Source organism: Adiantum capillus-veneris, chromosome 19 (genome assembly GCF_014529385.1).
Source record: "Adiantum capillus-veneris isolate H3 chromosome 19, ASM1452938v2, whole genome shotgun sequence".
NCBI lineage: Eukaryota > Viridiplantae > Streptophyta > Polypodiopsida > Polypodiales > Pteridaceae > Adiantum > Adiantum capillus-veneris.
This window is the reverse complement of record NC_140949.1, coordinates 46559781-46575586: the sequence shown is the minus strand read 5'-3', so window position 1 is coordinate 46575586 and position 15806 is coordinate 46559781. Positions and strand designations below refer to the sequence as shown.

At 40.7% G+C, this 15806-nt stretch overlaps 1 protein-coding gene across 1 annotated transcript; it reads right to left on the bottom strand.

Moving 5' to 3' along the window:
* Positions 1–4993: 4993 nt before the first annotated feature.
* LOC147433943 (uncharacterized) lies at positions 4994–15197 on the bottom strand. The gene is made up of 4 exons (XM_086489557.1): positions 15104–15197; positions 5336–5478; positions 5141–5242; positions 4994–5038 (listed from the first exon to the last, which is right to left on the bottom strand). Exons 1-4 carry the CDS (start codon positions 15195–15197, stop codon positions 4994–4996), a joined length of 384 nt encoding a protein of 127 aa, XP_086345683.1.
* Between the last annotated feature and the right edge of the window lie 609 nt (positions 15198–15806).

Sequence of the window (15806 nt, the reverse complement as noted above, 5' to 3'; positions counted from 1 at the left end):
AGCAGCTCAAGCAAGCCTCAAACAGATTGGGCAACACAATGTAGCACAATGCCAAAAGGGTAGCCACTTGGTGGAGGTTTTTAGTGGAAACTGGGGCTTCGATGCATGATATTAAGATATGACAAGAAAGCATTAAAACAAAAATGTTGTAGGTCGATTGAAATTCTACAGAACGAGCATGCAGTTGACTGTGGAAGAGAAGACAAGCCATAGATAAAGCGAGGTTGTAGGTGATGAAGCCCTCACAATGATTCATGCTATAGCACGGGGGAATCGACACAACTGCAAAACAATGATGGCTTTGACTCATAAAAAACACCATTTACATAATGCTCCAAGCAGGCACATGCATTGGCAAGGTCAAAATCAAGAATTGGCATCTCTCCAACTCCGCACAAGCACCATAGCCGCACCTCAGTAGTGTACAATGGTTAACGCCTCTTTGCGGAACAAAAACGAAAAAAAAAAGCCTTTACACAATCATGAAAACCCCCCTTTATAGGAGTGGCTAAGCACAAAAAACAAATAAATGGGTTTTATCTAGCTCGTGCAACCAGCTACAGCCTGTTTTGGCTTTTTTTTTGCATTGCCCACACTTGGCAAACTATCTGAGTACTACACTACATGATAGGGACACCTCGATAACTTTCCAATCTCATCTCTTTCTCTCTCTAATTTGCATGTGAAACCCCTCTTGGACTGATTCTCTCTCTCTCTCTCTCTCTCTCTCTCTCTCTCTCTCTCTCTCTCTCTCTCTCTCTCTCTCTCTCTCTCTCTCTCTCTCTCTCTCTCTCTCTCTCTCTCTCTCTGGGTGAACCACCACTTATATGCTAGGGGGGTCATCAAGGCGGTGTGACAACCTCCCTTGCTTGTTTCCCTCAACAAAAGATGGGCCTTCCGAGAACAAGCCCAAACGGCCACTGTCATGTCAGCAACTAACCATCACCACCAAGCGGCTCCACCAACAAGACCCACCACTGCAACACCGTCCATACGCTCCAATTGGCCGCCGCAAAATGACACAACACCAAGAGCACCACCCATCAACATGAGGCCATAGCCTAGAGGCCATAGCCCAACTCATGGATCTCCAAGGGGAGTTTCTCCATTTGTGATGCTCTTGAAGACCTCCTCCATGCACTATATATACCACGGTCCCAAGACTCTACCAACTATGCATGTGGGCTAATGTTGCTGCCACGTGGTGAGCTCACGGAGCCCCAACTCTCAAAACCTCAAAAATTCCAAAAAACACCACTTTTCTTTTTTGCTTTGAGCCTTTTGCCATCATTTGTTGCTCTGTGCGCTAGTCACCAAGCCGTAAATCCCAACTAAAACCTCACCTCTTTGGCTTCAACTTCTACTTCTTGCTCAACATTTTTACATTTTGGAGACCCTCAAACGATGCACACCAAAGCTGCAAAAAGTGGCCATACTCCTTATGGTCGTCACCAACTAGTTGCTACCTGCTATAACTTCCCATCTGGGACTATGATTGAGGAGCCGTTACTTCCTACCATCTTCATACTCTCCATACCACACTCCAAAACCCTGTTGAGGACCAAAACCTCCCAAATAGCACAACTCCCAATGTAGTCCAACTGGGTCAAAATTGGTCCCCGCCAAACTTTGAAACACCCATAACTCGGTATCTAGGACTCAATTGGCGATCTGAAAAGACCAACAGACTCCATAACATAACCTCTCCACACCATCTACTAAAACTAGCTTCAACTACCTGTCATCATTTTCCATGTCCATATCGGATCTACAAACACCTCCAACTTCAAACTTCAGTATCTTGCACACCCTGGCCCCATTTGACGAGCCATCTAGACCAATTCCCTCATCACCTCAAGACCAATATAAAAATTTTCCCCCTCCCCCCCCCCCCCCCCGACATCCTTCACTTGACATCCTCTCTAGACCACTTTGAAGCCCTTATCGTCTAGAAAACTGCATCAGCCATACACATCTGCAACTACCTGCCTGCTCCTGACCTTCATACCTGCTTCAACACTTTACTGTGCATCTGCTAGCTTGTCCATAATTACTTGTGGCATCTTTTATGGTCGACACACTTTGGCTGCACCAACACTATAATGCAACCATATGTAGAAACAAAGTTTACCACTGTGCACTTGACAATGGCTTCAGTACTATCTTTCACTCTATCTAAGTACTATGTGCACAACTTGTTGTAATCAAGAAGAATAAACCCTTTTTTGGATGTGATTATCAAAGCATCTTGAACTATGGGGTTACGCATAGCATTATCAATTTACAATAATCAATGATGGTCTATTGTTCTCTATGTGTAAACTCATGTCAATCAAATTATCACTCCGAATGCATAATGACATAATTATTTAAGACAAACATTTCAATCACGATGTTCATATTGCACTACATCTATTTATCTAAAGTGCAAGCTTTTGGCTTTCACACATTATAATAATCGACCATCTTAATCAATTATATAAAACAATACATACAAATCACATCATTTCTCATTGTAATATATCGATTTATTTAAAGTGCAAGCTTACGACTTTCACACATTAGGATAATTGAAATATTAATCAAGTCTTAGAATTGATTTTCATTATCACATGATAATCAATTGAAGACCTTGACAATTTTCCATATCTATCTAAAGTGAAAATATAATGTTCTCACACTCATGATAGATCTTTGAGCACTTATCAATTTGCAGTTGCTGCACGTATATGACCACATAGTACGATAGATCTAGCAATTTAAATAAAGAAAATTAAATATTAATATATTGGGTCAATGAATAATACACCCATTTTCAGCGTATTATTTGTCTCACAAATAACAAATAATGGTATTTAGTATAAAATCAAAACACGTTGAATATTATCTCCAATTACGTTATCTTGATTCTTTGCTAGTTCAAGTTATGTTGAATCTGCGTAGTCATTGTTTTGTTATGAGTCCGACTATTGTTGATTTTCCTCTATCTAATTGTGCACATCTATTGTGAGTTCTAAGTTCAATTTTGTATATAGTAAATTGAGATACACCAACATTGAACTCACTTTCATCTTCATATTGACAATTATACACCCAGCTAGGCATTTCTTCCTCGTATCTAGAACTTTAGATATGATGCAATATCTTGTCATTGCAGAGTATGTAAACTAATTTTTCAGATCTATTCGCTAATAATCTGTTGCGAATAGTGTTATGAACTTGTACATATTCCAATTTTTCTCTCAGCTTGAATTTGTTGCACATTGCGTCAAAACTTTTATTGCAAGAGGGCATAGAATTGAGTAATGCTTCCCACCATTGGTCATCCACCACTTCCACACAGGTTTCTCTTTCTCCATTGACTATAAAAAACCATTTGAAAAAGGTCCCTCTTTCACTCTGAATGCACTTATCTCTTTGATATACTCAGCTCGATATTGAACATTAGAGTAGAATGTATTGACTATGTGATAGAAATTGTTGACCACATCTATATTTGACACCAAGTCTAACGTCCAATACTCTAAATTTGAGCATGCAAGCCACACTATGGAGTGGACTATCAGCGCTCTTTCACCTTGCATGAAAGTACTTAGACAAAATTCTTTGTTATTTTGCAGAGAATGTATTTTCCCTCCTTCTCTAGTATAGACTCTTTTAACTTCTCAGGGTTTTCTAAACTTTGGACTGACCACCAAGTCATCCACACTTTATCCATATTTGGCACCTTTTGATCAAGGTTGAGAATCATGAACATAACGGGCATCATTACATGGTATGCATCCATTACACTCCTCCACTAAGCATCCTTGTTTATGGAGTCACATAGACAAGTAATTTTCTCTTTCATTTTTTCAAATTGGTCAAACTAACATTTCTCAAAATCCATGCAATTGAAAGTGTCAATCACAACGTACTTATTACATAGGATAGATTCCAATGTATAAAAGTACATGCAAAACCTTGTATCAACAAGAAACTTTAACATGATTGACATGTGCATCTTGTACAAATTGAGCACTGTGGTTTTAAAATGAACTTCACAACTTGTCGTGCTATGTCAATTATTTTGGCAAACCATGTAGTTTCTTCACTAGTATACCAATCTTTTAGCACCAAGTTTCAATTGTGTGTATTGCAACCATTGGCGTAAATGTGTAGAAAGCACTTTTTTATTATCTTGCCAAAACTTTTACAATTTTGTGCATTGTCTATGACTACTTGAATGAAATGTTTAGCACTAACTTCTTTAATTACATTAAGCAAACCTCAATAATATATTTGCCACTTTTAATAGCACTACAATTGTCAACAGCTTTTATGAACGTCTCTCCCCTTGGACAAACCAACATCACATTGATCAGTGACTTTGTTGAACATTAGCACTACAAGAGGTTGTGTGCTCTTGCGACGCTGTTAGCGACGGAAATACACTGGGTTTTTATAACCCCCGGCGTCGCTAAAACCGTCGCTACGAGCGTCGCTACGAGAGCGTCGCTATGTGCGTCGCTAAAAGCGTCGCTATATAGAGACGCTCATAGCGACGGTTATAGCGACGGTTACACAGAAGACTATAGCGACGCTACAGAGCCATAAATAGCGACGCTTATAGCGACGCTCGAGAGAATTTTTTTTTGGTGGCAGGGCATTCAAGGGCATTGAATGCCCTGCCACCCATCAACCATATTGTACTTGATTCACTTTTTAAAAAAAGTGCAAGGGTAGATAATAGACCCAAAATAGTCACCCACAAGACGCATTGTTTGCAAAATTGACAATTGTACACATCATAGGCAAAATGAATTGATTGGCAAATGTAATAATGACAATTGTACAACATCATAGGCATAAAGAATTGATTGGCAAAAGGAACTGCGGTGACAAATGTAATAATATACATGGTTCAAAAAGACGTATAAAATCCGTCTCATGATACATAAGCTATGAGAAACCCTAAACTAATGCTATCTAGCTACGGCTAAACTGACGTCATCTAGTCAGACATCTCATCGCGTCCAAGCGGCGTATCTGTCGGATTCTGCAAAAAAAGACAATAAGACAGCTTTCAGTAAGTATAAACATATAACGACATTTATAAAACAATACAAAAAAATAGAAAAGAGTAAACCCTAATACTAACCATGCCGCCGCGAGAACTGAGAATGTCCATCAGTGCGTTTAAGCCCTTCCTGCCTGCGTACTCGCGCTCGTACGGTGTGGGATCACGTCCTGTCATCGACCACTGTCAAAACATACAAAGATTTCATTATGTTAGAATTAAAAAACTCATAAACCCTAAACTATCGAACATAAAGAGCAATGTGAAAACACTTACAAAATCGGCCTCAAATGATGCCCATCCACCGCTCCCCAAGTGGTGCGAGCTCCCTGCCTCTACTCGCGCTCTGGCTGCATCCTTTTGTTGCTTCCACTTGTCGGGATTCTCGCGCGCTGCTTTCTTCGCATTCTTCCAATCTTCTTTGGCCAGTCAATCTGGCCTGTTCCACCCATTCTTGATTGCTTTTTGCACTTCGGAACGCTTGTGTTTGCAGTATTCGCGCATTCGAATCTTCATCAGGTCTTCATTGAAGCGCTGATCCCGTGTTGGAACGGAAAACTCATCATGAAGTATGCTGATGACTCTGTTTTTTAAATCACTTGGTACTTCACTCCATTTGTTTATTATGTAGTGTCTAAACAGCTGAGAGCAAAGACCACGCATGCGCGAGATCACCTTCTTGTCGTCATCATCCATGATGATGCCGCCGCTGATGTCGACGGAGTAAGGCAAGCCCTCTGGCCGGTGACGCGTGAACCTGGGTGTCCCGGCAGGGGTCTCTAGCGGCGTGTCGATGGGGGTACGGACGTCAGGTGTCTCCACCGGCGTCTGGGCCCCGAAGCGAGGAGTGTCGAGTGGGGTGGCTCCTGGCGGAGTAGGTAGAGGTGTGTAGCTTCTAGGAACAGTCAGTCGTGCAAAACCTGGCGTAGATGGCAATGCTGTGGCTGGTGTGGGGACGGGCAAAGAAGGGGAGGGTAAAGAGCCTCGTCGAACACGAGGCGGTGTGGAGGCATCGGTGGCGGAATCCCCACAACAACCGCCACCGCCACCGCCACCACTAGAGCGCCGGTGTCTAGACGAGTGTGAAGCTCGTCTCGTCGACGCCGAAGCTTCGGAGCGCGCCGAATGCTCCGAAAGAGAGGGAGATGCGGATGGAGTAGGAACGCGCGATGATGCGCCAGAGCGATGACGCTCCACGTACCACTGTCTCTGCTGCGGTGACAAAGAAGAAAGAAACTCCTCATCATCCATACCTGCATTAAACACACGAATATTTAAACTTAATATTGAATGAATAGAGTAGACAATGACGCAAAGACCATTAAATACAATGACGTAATGACGCATATAAATACAATGACGCAATGAATTGAGTGATAGAAGAGGCAAGTCGAAAACTCAGAATTTTCAATCAAAAGATGTGAGCGCGAGTAGAAAAGAGCGTTATACACCATGGAAGGTACTTAGAGAGCCAAGCTTTTACAACACGGAGCAAAATTGTTCAAATACAATATTTGTGGCTTTAAGAGATCTCTCTCTCATCCTCGCATAACTCAGCATAACTTCCTATATCTATATAGAGCTCTCCGTTTAAACACATATCCTCTGTTTCATTTTGTAGCTCCTCTGCATGCACCCCATATAGAGTAGTAGCATCTTGATGCTCGTCTGGCACCACCGCAGCGGCTTCTGATTGAGCATCTTCTCTGATCTCCTCCATTGATGTCGTTGTGATTGGCACATGGTAGCCTTCATACGTCCTTGCACTACGAGGGGCTACCTCTATGATGTACCACCAGTTTGATGTAGACTTTGTAGGATGAAATATTACCTGCCAGAGCCACATAACTTACATGAGAGCTTTCAAGCACATAACTTGTAAAAGGGGGATGTTAACTATTTACATACTTACTTGTTCACAATGCTCGGGTAGTAGGAAAGTGTCTCTTAGGTCAGTCCATTTCTTAGTAGAATCCACCTCAAGAAAACCAGACTCTCCTCTATGCACAGTAGCGTTGCGACCCTCCATGATTATCTTGAACCATTGCACGTCGAACAAGTCGACAAAAAATCCTCTGTAATCGATCCTCAAAATCTCTTGCAGCGTGCCGAAGTAAGTGAGTTCCGCCACCACAGGATCTGCATCAGAGGAACGTCGTCGACTAGACTGTTCAAATTTTGCCATGATTCCACAATCTTGAGTAAAACGCTTTTTGTCGATTCGTTCCACCCTAAAATGTCGACCTTTACACCATGCTGCTGTGTATGACTTATACTACAACGAACAAAGATTATGAGTGGCCGTTCAAACGTTTATAAATAAATTCACTTGCTAGTCGTACATTGCAAACTTACCTTGGTCGCGCAACCCCGAGAGTACTCCCACTCTTCTTCAGTCACTTCGTCACCGCATTGTTGTACACTTTTCAATTGGTTGTGCAACCATCTTAAGCTCATGAAGGTTGGTAGGCTCTCCAGAACCGCTGGATAGTGCATCGGTGGTCGTCTTCCCCGTCTCCACTCGATTCGTGCCCTTTGTCGCTCTTGCTTCGCATCCTCATATTGTGAAATCCACTTCTGCATCACTGGATTGTGAAGCATGCAAAATCGATTGATTTTAGCCTCTAGATCTTCCGTCATCTTCTTCTCAACACCGAGATTGCACATGACAATCCCAGATATGCGCTCATCATCTATGGTTCGCCATAGCGTGTCCCGGGATTTATCAAATCCGTCTAGCCACTCTCCAATGTACACTAGGGACTCTGATACCAACCAACCTTCTGCCATGCTACTCTCCGGACGTGCCTTTTGACGCACATATCCCTTAAGCGTTTTCATGAAACGCTCTAAGAAGAACATCCATCTGGAATGAACTGTGCCAGCTATTTCCACCTCATCAACTATGTGAACAAGAAGATGCACCTGAATGGTTAGCATTGTAGTAGGAAAATGTTTCTCAAACATGCACACAAGCTCCGCAGCATTTAGTTTGGCGAATGGTATGGAGTCTACGTTGATCTCCTTTTGTGAGATCCATTGCACCAGCTTTGCAAGTTTGTAGATTGTGTTACGGATGTCGAGAGACAAACATCCCTCAATGGCAACCGGTAAAATAAACTGTAAAGTATGTGCAGCAATGATATTAAAGTCCACATTTTATGCAATGATATTAAAGTCCACTATGAACGTACCTGACACATTTTATGCCAATCGTGTGACTTCAAACCGGTAAGCTTTCCTTCTTTAGTAAAACACGTTTGGAGCGAGTGCATTACGCCAGTGGGGGTCCGCAAAGATTGAATGGTCTCTTTTACTTTGCGTTCTTGGGCTCCTGTGAAAATCCATGGTGCTTTAGGGAGTTTTATCGATCCATCAGACGCTGTTTGCAGCCAATATTACTCCATACGATCCACATTTCTAAGGTCAACTCTGGCTCCCAAAGTATCTTTCTTGCCGGTCAGATGGTCCCATAGTAGATTACCCACATTCTTGAATATGTGCATTGGATCGAGCAAGTGATTGATCATGAGTCGGGGCCAGTATGGTAACTCGTACCATAGAGATAGTCTCTTCATCCCTGGAGGCAATCCGTCATCGCACATCTCCTTCTGCTCTAACCATGCTTGTGCAGACATCCTTGGTGGCTCTCTTCCCAAAAAGCCGTCGCGTAACACATGATTCTCTGGAAGATACGCTTGATGACCTTCGTAGATTTGCTTCTTCAGTGAGGGTGCCCTACGTGCATTCAGTCTAGGTCCACATGTGACACATGCTCTGTATCCGCTTGTTTGAAGCCCTGCATGTATACACATGATAATAGATCAACTATGGGAAAAACAAGATTTACAGTGTCTGAGTGAGGAGTGTCAATAGATCACCTGAGCATTCTGTTAGCCCGGGATAGTCATGCATGGTCCACATTAGAATGCCTCTGATCAAAGCATTCCGTCGTCCTGTGTGTCGGCTCATATCCACCACCTCTATGCCAATCCACAATTGTTGTAGCTCTTCCAATAGTGGACGAAGATACACATCCATATTCCCCACTTTATATCGCCCTGGCACAATCAAGCTTAGCCATAGGTGCCCCTTCTTCGTAGTCAACCACGGGGGAATGTTGTAGTTGACGATGACAATGGGCCATACACTGTAAGATGTTGATCTTTGACCAAATGGATTTACGCCATCCATAGCCAGGCCTAAGCGCAAATTTCGAGCTTCCCTGGCAAAATCCGACCATGTTCCATCTATATGTTTCCACACTACGCAATCTGCAGGAATTCGTAGCACACCATCCGAAGATTTATTCTCCTCATGCCATGATGCTAGGGTGGCCATGGACTTACATTCGAAGAAATGCTTGATGCGAGGAAGCAGAGGGAAATGTCGCAATGTGGAATTTTTGTCCCGTGGAGATCTACTCGATATCTTTCGGAATCACATTTCGGACACTTCTCCATGTCTATGTATTCCCCTCTGAAAAGAATGCAGTCATTAGGACAAGCGTGGATAGAATTGTAATCCATCCCCAAGTTTCGCAAAATCTTTCTTGCTTCATCTCGGGAATCTGGCATCACATTGTCAGCTGGTAGTATGTGCTCTTTTAGCAATCTACACAACATAAAAATATGATACAGTCGTGTAAAAATCTATCAGATCATTATACATTTAGAGTTTTATTAAAGTAAACTAATTGTAATAGATCACCTGAAAAGCGCTGTGACGCTAGTGTCACTCCATCCAAACTTTGCCTGCATGTTGAGAAGAACTAGGAGTGCTTTCAATCTAGACATACGTGCTCCATTATACAATGGCGTATCGGCTTCACTTTTCATATCATCATAGATAAGCCTTTCTGAATCCATGATCGTCTCGATCATTTCATCAATCTCGGGCTCAAACATTGCCTCGTTGGGAATGTGCTCTGCATGATCATCCCCCGAGCTGTCAGAGGCTACATCTTGTGGCCTCACATATGCTGCTTGACCAAAGCGCCTGCGAACACGTCTATTGGGTTGCAAGTTTGCTGCTTGTTGGCCAGCGTCAGAGTCTGACGAGTTATAATTGGCAACAACTCGATCTATAATAGATGGATTGAACTCGCCAAATTCACGAACGTGCTGCAAAGAAACACGTCTTGTCCGTCGCACAGCATGCTTGCATTGATTACAAGGACATAAGACCCTCGTTGAGAGATAGGTGTTTCGGTTGAACGGTCCCACATCCTCGTCGCTACTCATAATGAGGATAAAAAACTTATAACCTGGACAAAAAATTTAATATTCTATTGGCATTCTTCGTCTTATCTCTCTCTCTCTCTCTCTCTCTCTCTCTCTCTCTCTCTCTCTCTCTCTCTCTCTCTTTACCTCACATTCTCTAGTCATGTCCAATCCCCGCACACCTCGGTCTAGAGGTGCACGGAGATCAGAACCATCGGGTTATAATCTCGTCTTTATTGGTCAATACCTATATTTGTGGGTACAAGAAATCTACACACCCACGTCTACATGATACTGCATGTAGTGGACAAAACCCCTTTGCCTCTTCTCTAGCTGTAGCACTTCACAGCATCTTAACATCTTTTCACAGTAGATCTTTTCACTGTTCGTCTAACTCTAAACCCTAAACCGTAAGTAATTCTTGCGTGGACTCGATCTAACGTAAATAAGCGTAAATCTAAATAAACGTAAATCTAACTAAAAATAAACCTAAATCTAATTTAACGTAAGTCTACATCTAACCTAATCTTTAACGTCTTTTGGGATAGTTTCCTACGACGTTAAAACTCTCTTCTTCTTGTGTGTGTGTGTGTGTGTGTGTGTGGGTAAACCTAAATAAACCTAAGTCTAATCTAATATAACATAAATCTAAATCTAACGTAAATTATGTTATATTAAAAACAAAGAACTAAACTAACAGGGATTATAAGAACCTTAAAACTGATTTAACACATAATTTTTCACATAACTCGGCAAGAGTTGGCATTCTCATCACTGAAGATGTGAGAGTTAACTTCCGACGGTGACGCTGCCTCATCTCCATCCACATCTGACGACAGCAATTGGCCCTTTAGACCGTTCTTGCTCTTGTTACTAACTTTGAAGTTGTTGTTGAATGACTAGAGGTTGTCTAGATGGTCATTGTGTCGGGGATGTAGTGACTCTTGCCGCCCTGAAGATCCACCTTCTTCTCTATCTTCTGAAGACATTTCACCAGTACTTTTGGATCGACGGAGCCCACCATGAGTGAAGGCAGCAATACCCTATATTCCATTGAGGGCTTTCTTCACCCGCTTCATGTAGGCATCGCAGTCTATGGAGACCTAAATCTAATCTAATATAACGTAAATCTAAATCTAGCGTAAATAAACGTAAATCTAGTTAAAAATAAACCTAAATCTAATTTAATGTAAGTCTACATATAACTTAATCTTTAACGTCTTTTAAGATAGTTTTCTACGACGTTATAACTCTATTCTTCTTGTGTGTGTGCGCGTGTGTGGATGTGTGTGCCAATAAAAAGAGATAAATGGTATAACCTTTCTATCACCCATGCCAAGTATGATAGATTGATTATGCCATTTCCCTCTTGAATAATAGGTCTTGAGTTCAACTCCTCGTCGGCTAGATCTTTAGTTCTTTTAATTTTAATTAGTTTCCTACGACGTTAAATTAGTTTCTCTCTCTTTCTCTCTCAATGTGTGTGCATTTTTTTGGATCGTATGCATGTTTTCTCTCTCTTTTCCTCTCTCAATGTGTGCGTTTTTTGTTTATGCATGTTCTCTCTCTCTTTTCCTCTCTCAATGCGTGCGTTTTTTGTTTATGCATGCTCTCTCTCTCTTTTTCTCTCTCAATGTGTGTGTGCATTCTTTGTTTATGTATGTGTGTGTGCGTTTTTGTTTTTGTTTGTACTCTCTCTCTCTCTCTCTCTCAAAAACACTATGTGTGTGTGTGTGAGAGAGAGAGAGAGGGAGAGAGAAAGAGGAGAAGGGAACATGAGAATGAGGAGAGGGAAGGAGCATACCTGGCTCTCCTTCCTCTCCTCGTGTGTGTGTGTGTGTGTGTGTGTGTGTGGAGAAGAAAAAGAGAGAGAGAGAGAGAGAGGGAGAGAGAAAGAGGGGAAGGGAACATGAGAATGAGGAGAGGAAAGGAGCATACCTGGCTCTCCTTCCTCTCCTCGTGTGTGTGTGTGTGTGTGTGTGTGTGGAGAAGAAAAAGAGAGAGAGAGAGAGAGAGAGAGAGAGTGAGGGAGAGCGTTACCTGCTCCTTGCTTGAGAGCGCCGAAAAACTCAGATCTGAGATCTGAGTTTTTGGGCGCGCTCGGTTATTTTTTTTAGCCCAGTCGGCGTCGCTATGAGCGTCGCAAATTTACAAAGAAATTTGCGACGCTCATAGCGACGCCGGGATTTTTTTTTTTGAGCGTCGCTGTGTGAGCGTCGCTAATATGAATAGCCTCTTGTAATGTAGACCAACCATCTGACAATTGTGCATCTTGAAATTGATATATTTCTCAGAATCATTTTGGAAACACGCTCTTTGAATTCAATGTAAATTTTTTCCAAGAGATCATTTTGTATCATGTGATACAAAGGGGGTGAAAATCTAGGACCGAACTCACAAAATTTCTTCCATTCATGTTTCCAATGATTGCTATCAAACATGACTAATGCACTCTTAGTGAAAAAAAATTCTTTTGCAAGTGTATTTTGGGCTTCTTCTAGCATTTGCGTTCAAAAGCTTTGATGCAATGATCTTTGATGCATTTTCCCAAGTCCACCATCATTGTGCGGATTAAAAGGAAAATTTCTTGTTATTTCCTCTCCTTGCCCATGTTGTTCTATAGGGTTGGTCTATGTCATCATGAGATTATCATGAATGGTAGTTAACTTTGGCTACTCTTAACATGCATACATAATAGATTTCTCTACCCACTGTCTCTTGGAACCTTTTTTGGCGACCTCTTTTCTCAAACACTTTGCAATTGTAGTCACCTAAGGATGCTCACATTTTTTATAATTCTTTGTAAAGCTACCCAAAAAATGGTCCCTAATACATGAAGCCCTGCTTGATTTTGTGGTGTAGCAAAATTTTCATTGCCACTCCATAAATTGACCGCATAAGTTGTAAGCAAACTCCGACTCTTTTCTTGGGGCTTTTTTTTTCCCTTTCCTGACTTCTTTGCACTTGTGCCGACATTTTTCTCCATTACTTGAATTTAATCGAAGAGATAAGAACTAGATATTCAGTTATAAAAACAATTTTTTACTTTTAAATATATATTAAAACTGAAAATCTTTGTTAAGAATGTAATCAAATTTACACATTGTGCAATTTGCAATTCACTTTTGTCAATCCACATATCGACCACGTATGTTGTGAGAAAATTTACACATTGCAATGCATTCTCTATCTGACATTATGCATACAATAAAGCTATGAATTTTTCAATGCAATTACAAACATGAGGATTAGTTATATACCCTTTGCAATTTGCAGACAATAAGACGCGTCTAAAACCTTAACATTTCTCATATATATAGAGGTTTAGGATTTTTTAATGTGCTCAACTATTTTTTCATGCAACAAGAATAATCAAATTATACATTGAAGTGATAATAACTATTTGCAAAACATGAACAAAAGCAATAATATATATGATTGGCCATCTCATGCACTAACAATATTTTGCAATACACAATGCACTCTCTATCTAAACCAGTGCATAAAACAAGACTATGAAATCTTCAATACAATTACACAACTGAGGACTAATTTTTTCCCAAAAAAGGATTGTAGCCGACTTATGAAATTCAATTAAATATATAAAAGCTATTTTCACCCAATTCAGGATTATAGTTCTTATATTGTGCAGTGACAAACAATGTACATCAATTCAAACATTTGATAGTGTAAAATTCAAGACTTCAAGGATCTTTATATACCCAGTACACTAGTACAGGGCATCCAACCCTTGACTACTCATTGGTTGACTATACTCATCTTCTAAAACCAACTTTAACCTTTTTATGGACCAGTGGCTTCGTTGCAATGAGCATGACTCTTCAAAGATTTAATTTGTTTGGCATTGTACCTTTTCCTTCAGTCAAGGATTTAATTTTTTTTAGAAGTGGTTACCATATCAAGAATCATACTTGGCCAAGATAAAGGACATGTGACTATGTAACCTTAGGTCGATTCACAAGGATGAATAATTGTACTCGGCACTAGGATACAATCCCTAGGGATTTGCCTAGTCAACCAAAGATAATAGAGGTTTACTGAATACAGATGAGCCTATCGGGCTTTTATATTTTCTCAGCTGTCCCAAAGAATACCCGATGGGGTTACCAGCTCTGGTGGTTTTTGCAGGTTACCATGAGAGTCACATTAAGAATTAACATGATCATGTCTTATTTATGTGTGATCACTCACGTTATTGACATAATCATGTGGTTGTGATCATGTCAGTGAAATCATGGATTGAAAGTTTTCAATCCAATTTTGGCAGCATAAGGACTTCAAACAAAAGTACAAGTCTAGGAGAAATTTCCTTGCATTTTTAAAGCTTTCTAGTGAGCTATAAGTGAAATTTAGCATGCTGTAATTTTCTATTTTGGTCAATGGCAAGTATCAAAACTCTTGTATAACCAGATTAAGGCTTCCCTAGTGTTATCCTATAGATAGGTGCAAAATCCTAAACCTACAACTAAAACACAGTTCAAGCTATAATTCTCTTTTTTGGATCGTTTTGAATAGATCAAATACATCTATGAGTGTCTCAAGAGCTCTTTCATGCAATGGGACACTTCCCCTTGGATTTGTATGAGTATTTACATTGGAAAATTCTCCAGTTTTGCAATTTGTTGAGATGGAACTATGCGTACCTATGGAGGATTAGCATTTCTTTTCCAAGAAAAAGATCCTTCCAATAGTCAAAAAGCTACCCAGTGGGCTACGAATGGAAGGATAAAACAACCACACTGGTGGATGGTATTTCCATCTAGGCAGACCATGAACCATGGTGAAGAAGGGCCATGGATACCACAATCACAGGAAGGCCTCTCCGCACTCTCCCATGAGGTCAAAGATAACTTGAGTCTCTCAAATTGGCTGTTGAGTGTCAAAACAATCTCCATCGATGGAATAGATCGAGACTCAAAAATGCAAAAATATTGGGCTTGCTAGTTGAATTGTAGTGTTAGGATGTAAATGAGCTCTCAACACCACTATCTATCGCCGCTCCACAAGTGAGGATGAGATTTGTGGTGGGTTGGTGTTGGGAGAAGATTTGAAGAACGGTTTATTCAACAAAAATTCCAATTTGCTCACACACATACCTATCAACCTCTCACCATATCTCCCAAAATCCAATTACATACAGCTAGACTAGTACACACACACACACATAGTATAGACTTGATAGTGAAATATTATAAGGGAAGAAGATATAGACAATATTAGAGAGCACAAAGCATAGCATAAGAGAGGAGAGATAGAAATCTTGCAAACCGATGGCGTAAAAGAAATCCTCTGTACTTCTTGTGGAGTTTGGTATTTAATTTTTGTTATTGCTTATTGGTGCCAAAATTTGGAGGCCCCAATATTAGGACCGATGCCGATGTGAAAAGTAATAGAAATCTACTTTTAAAACTAAAAAAAAATAGTTATTAAAAAAAAGTATATCATTTTAAAGACAAAATAGTAAAAGAGCTTACAAAATTAAACTAAAATTTATACCATATTTT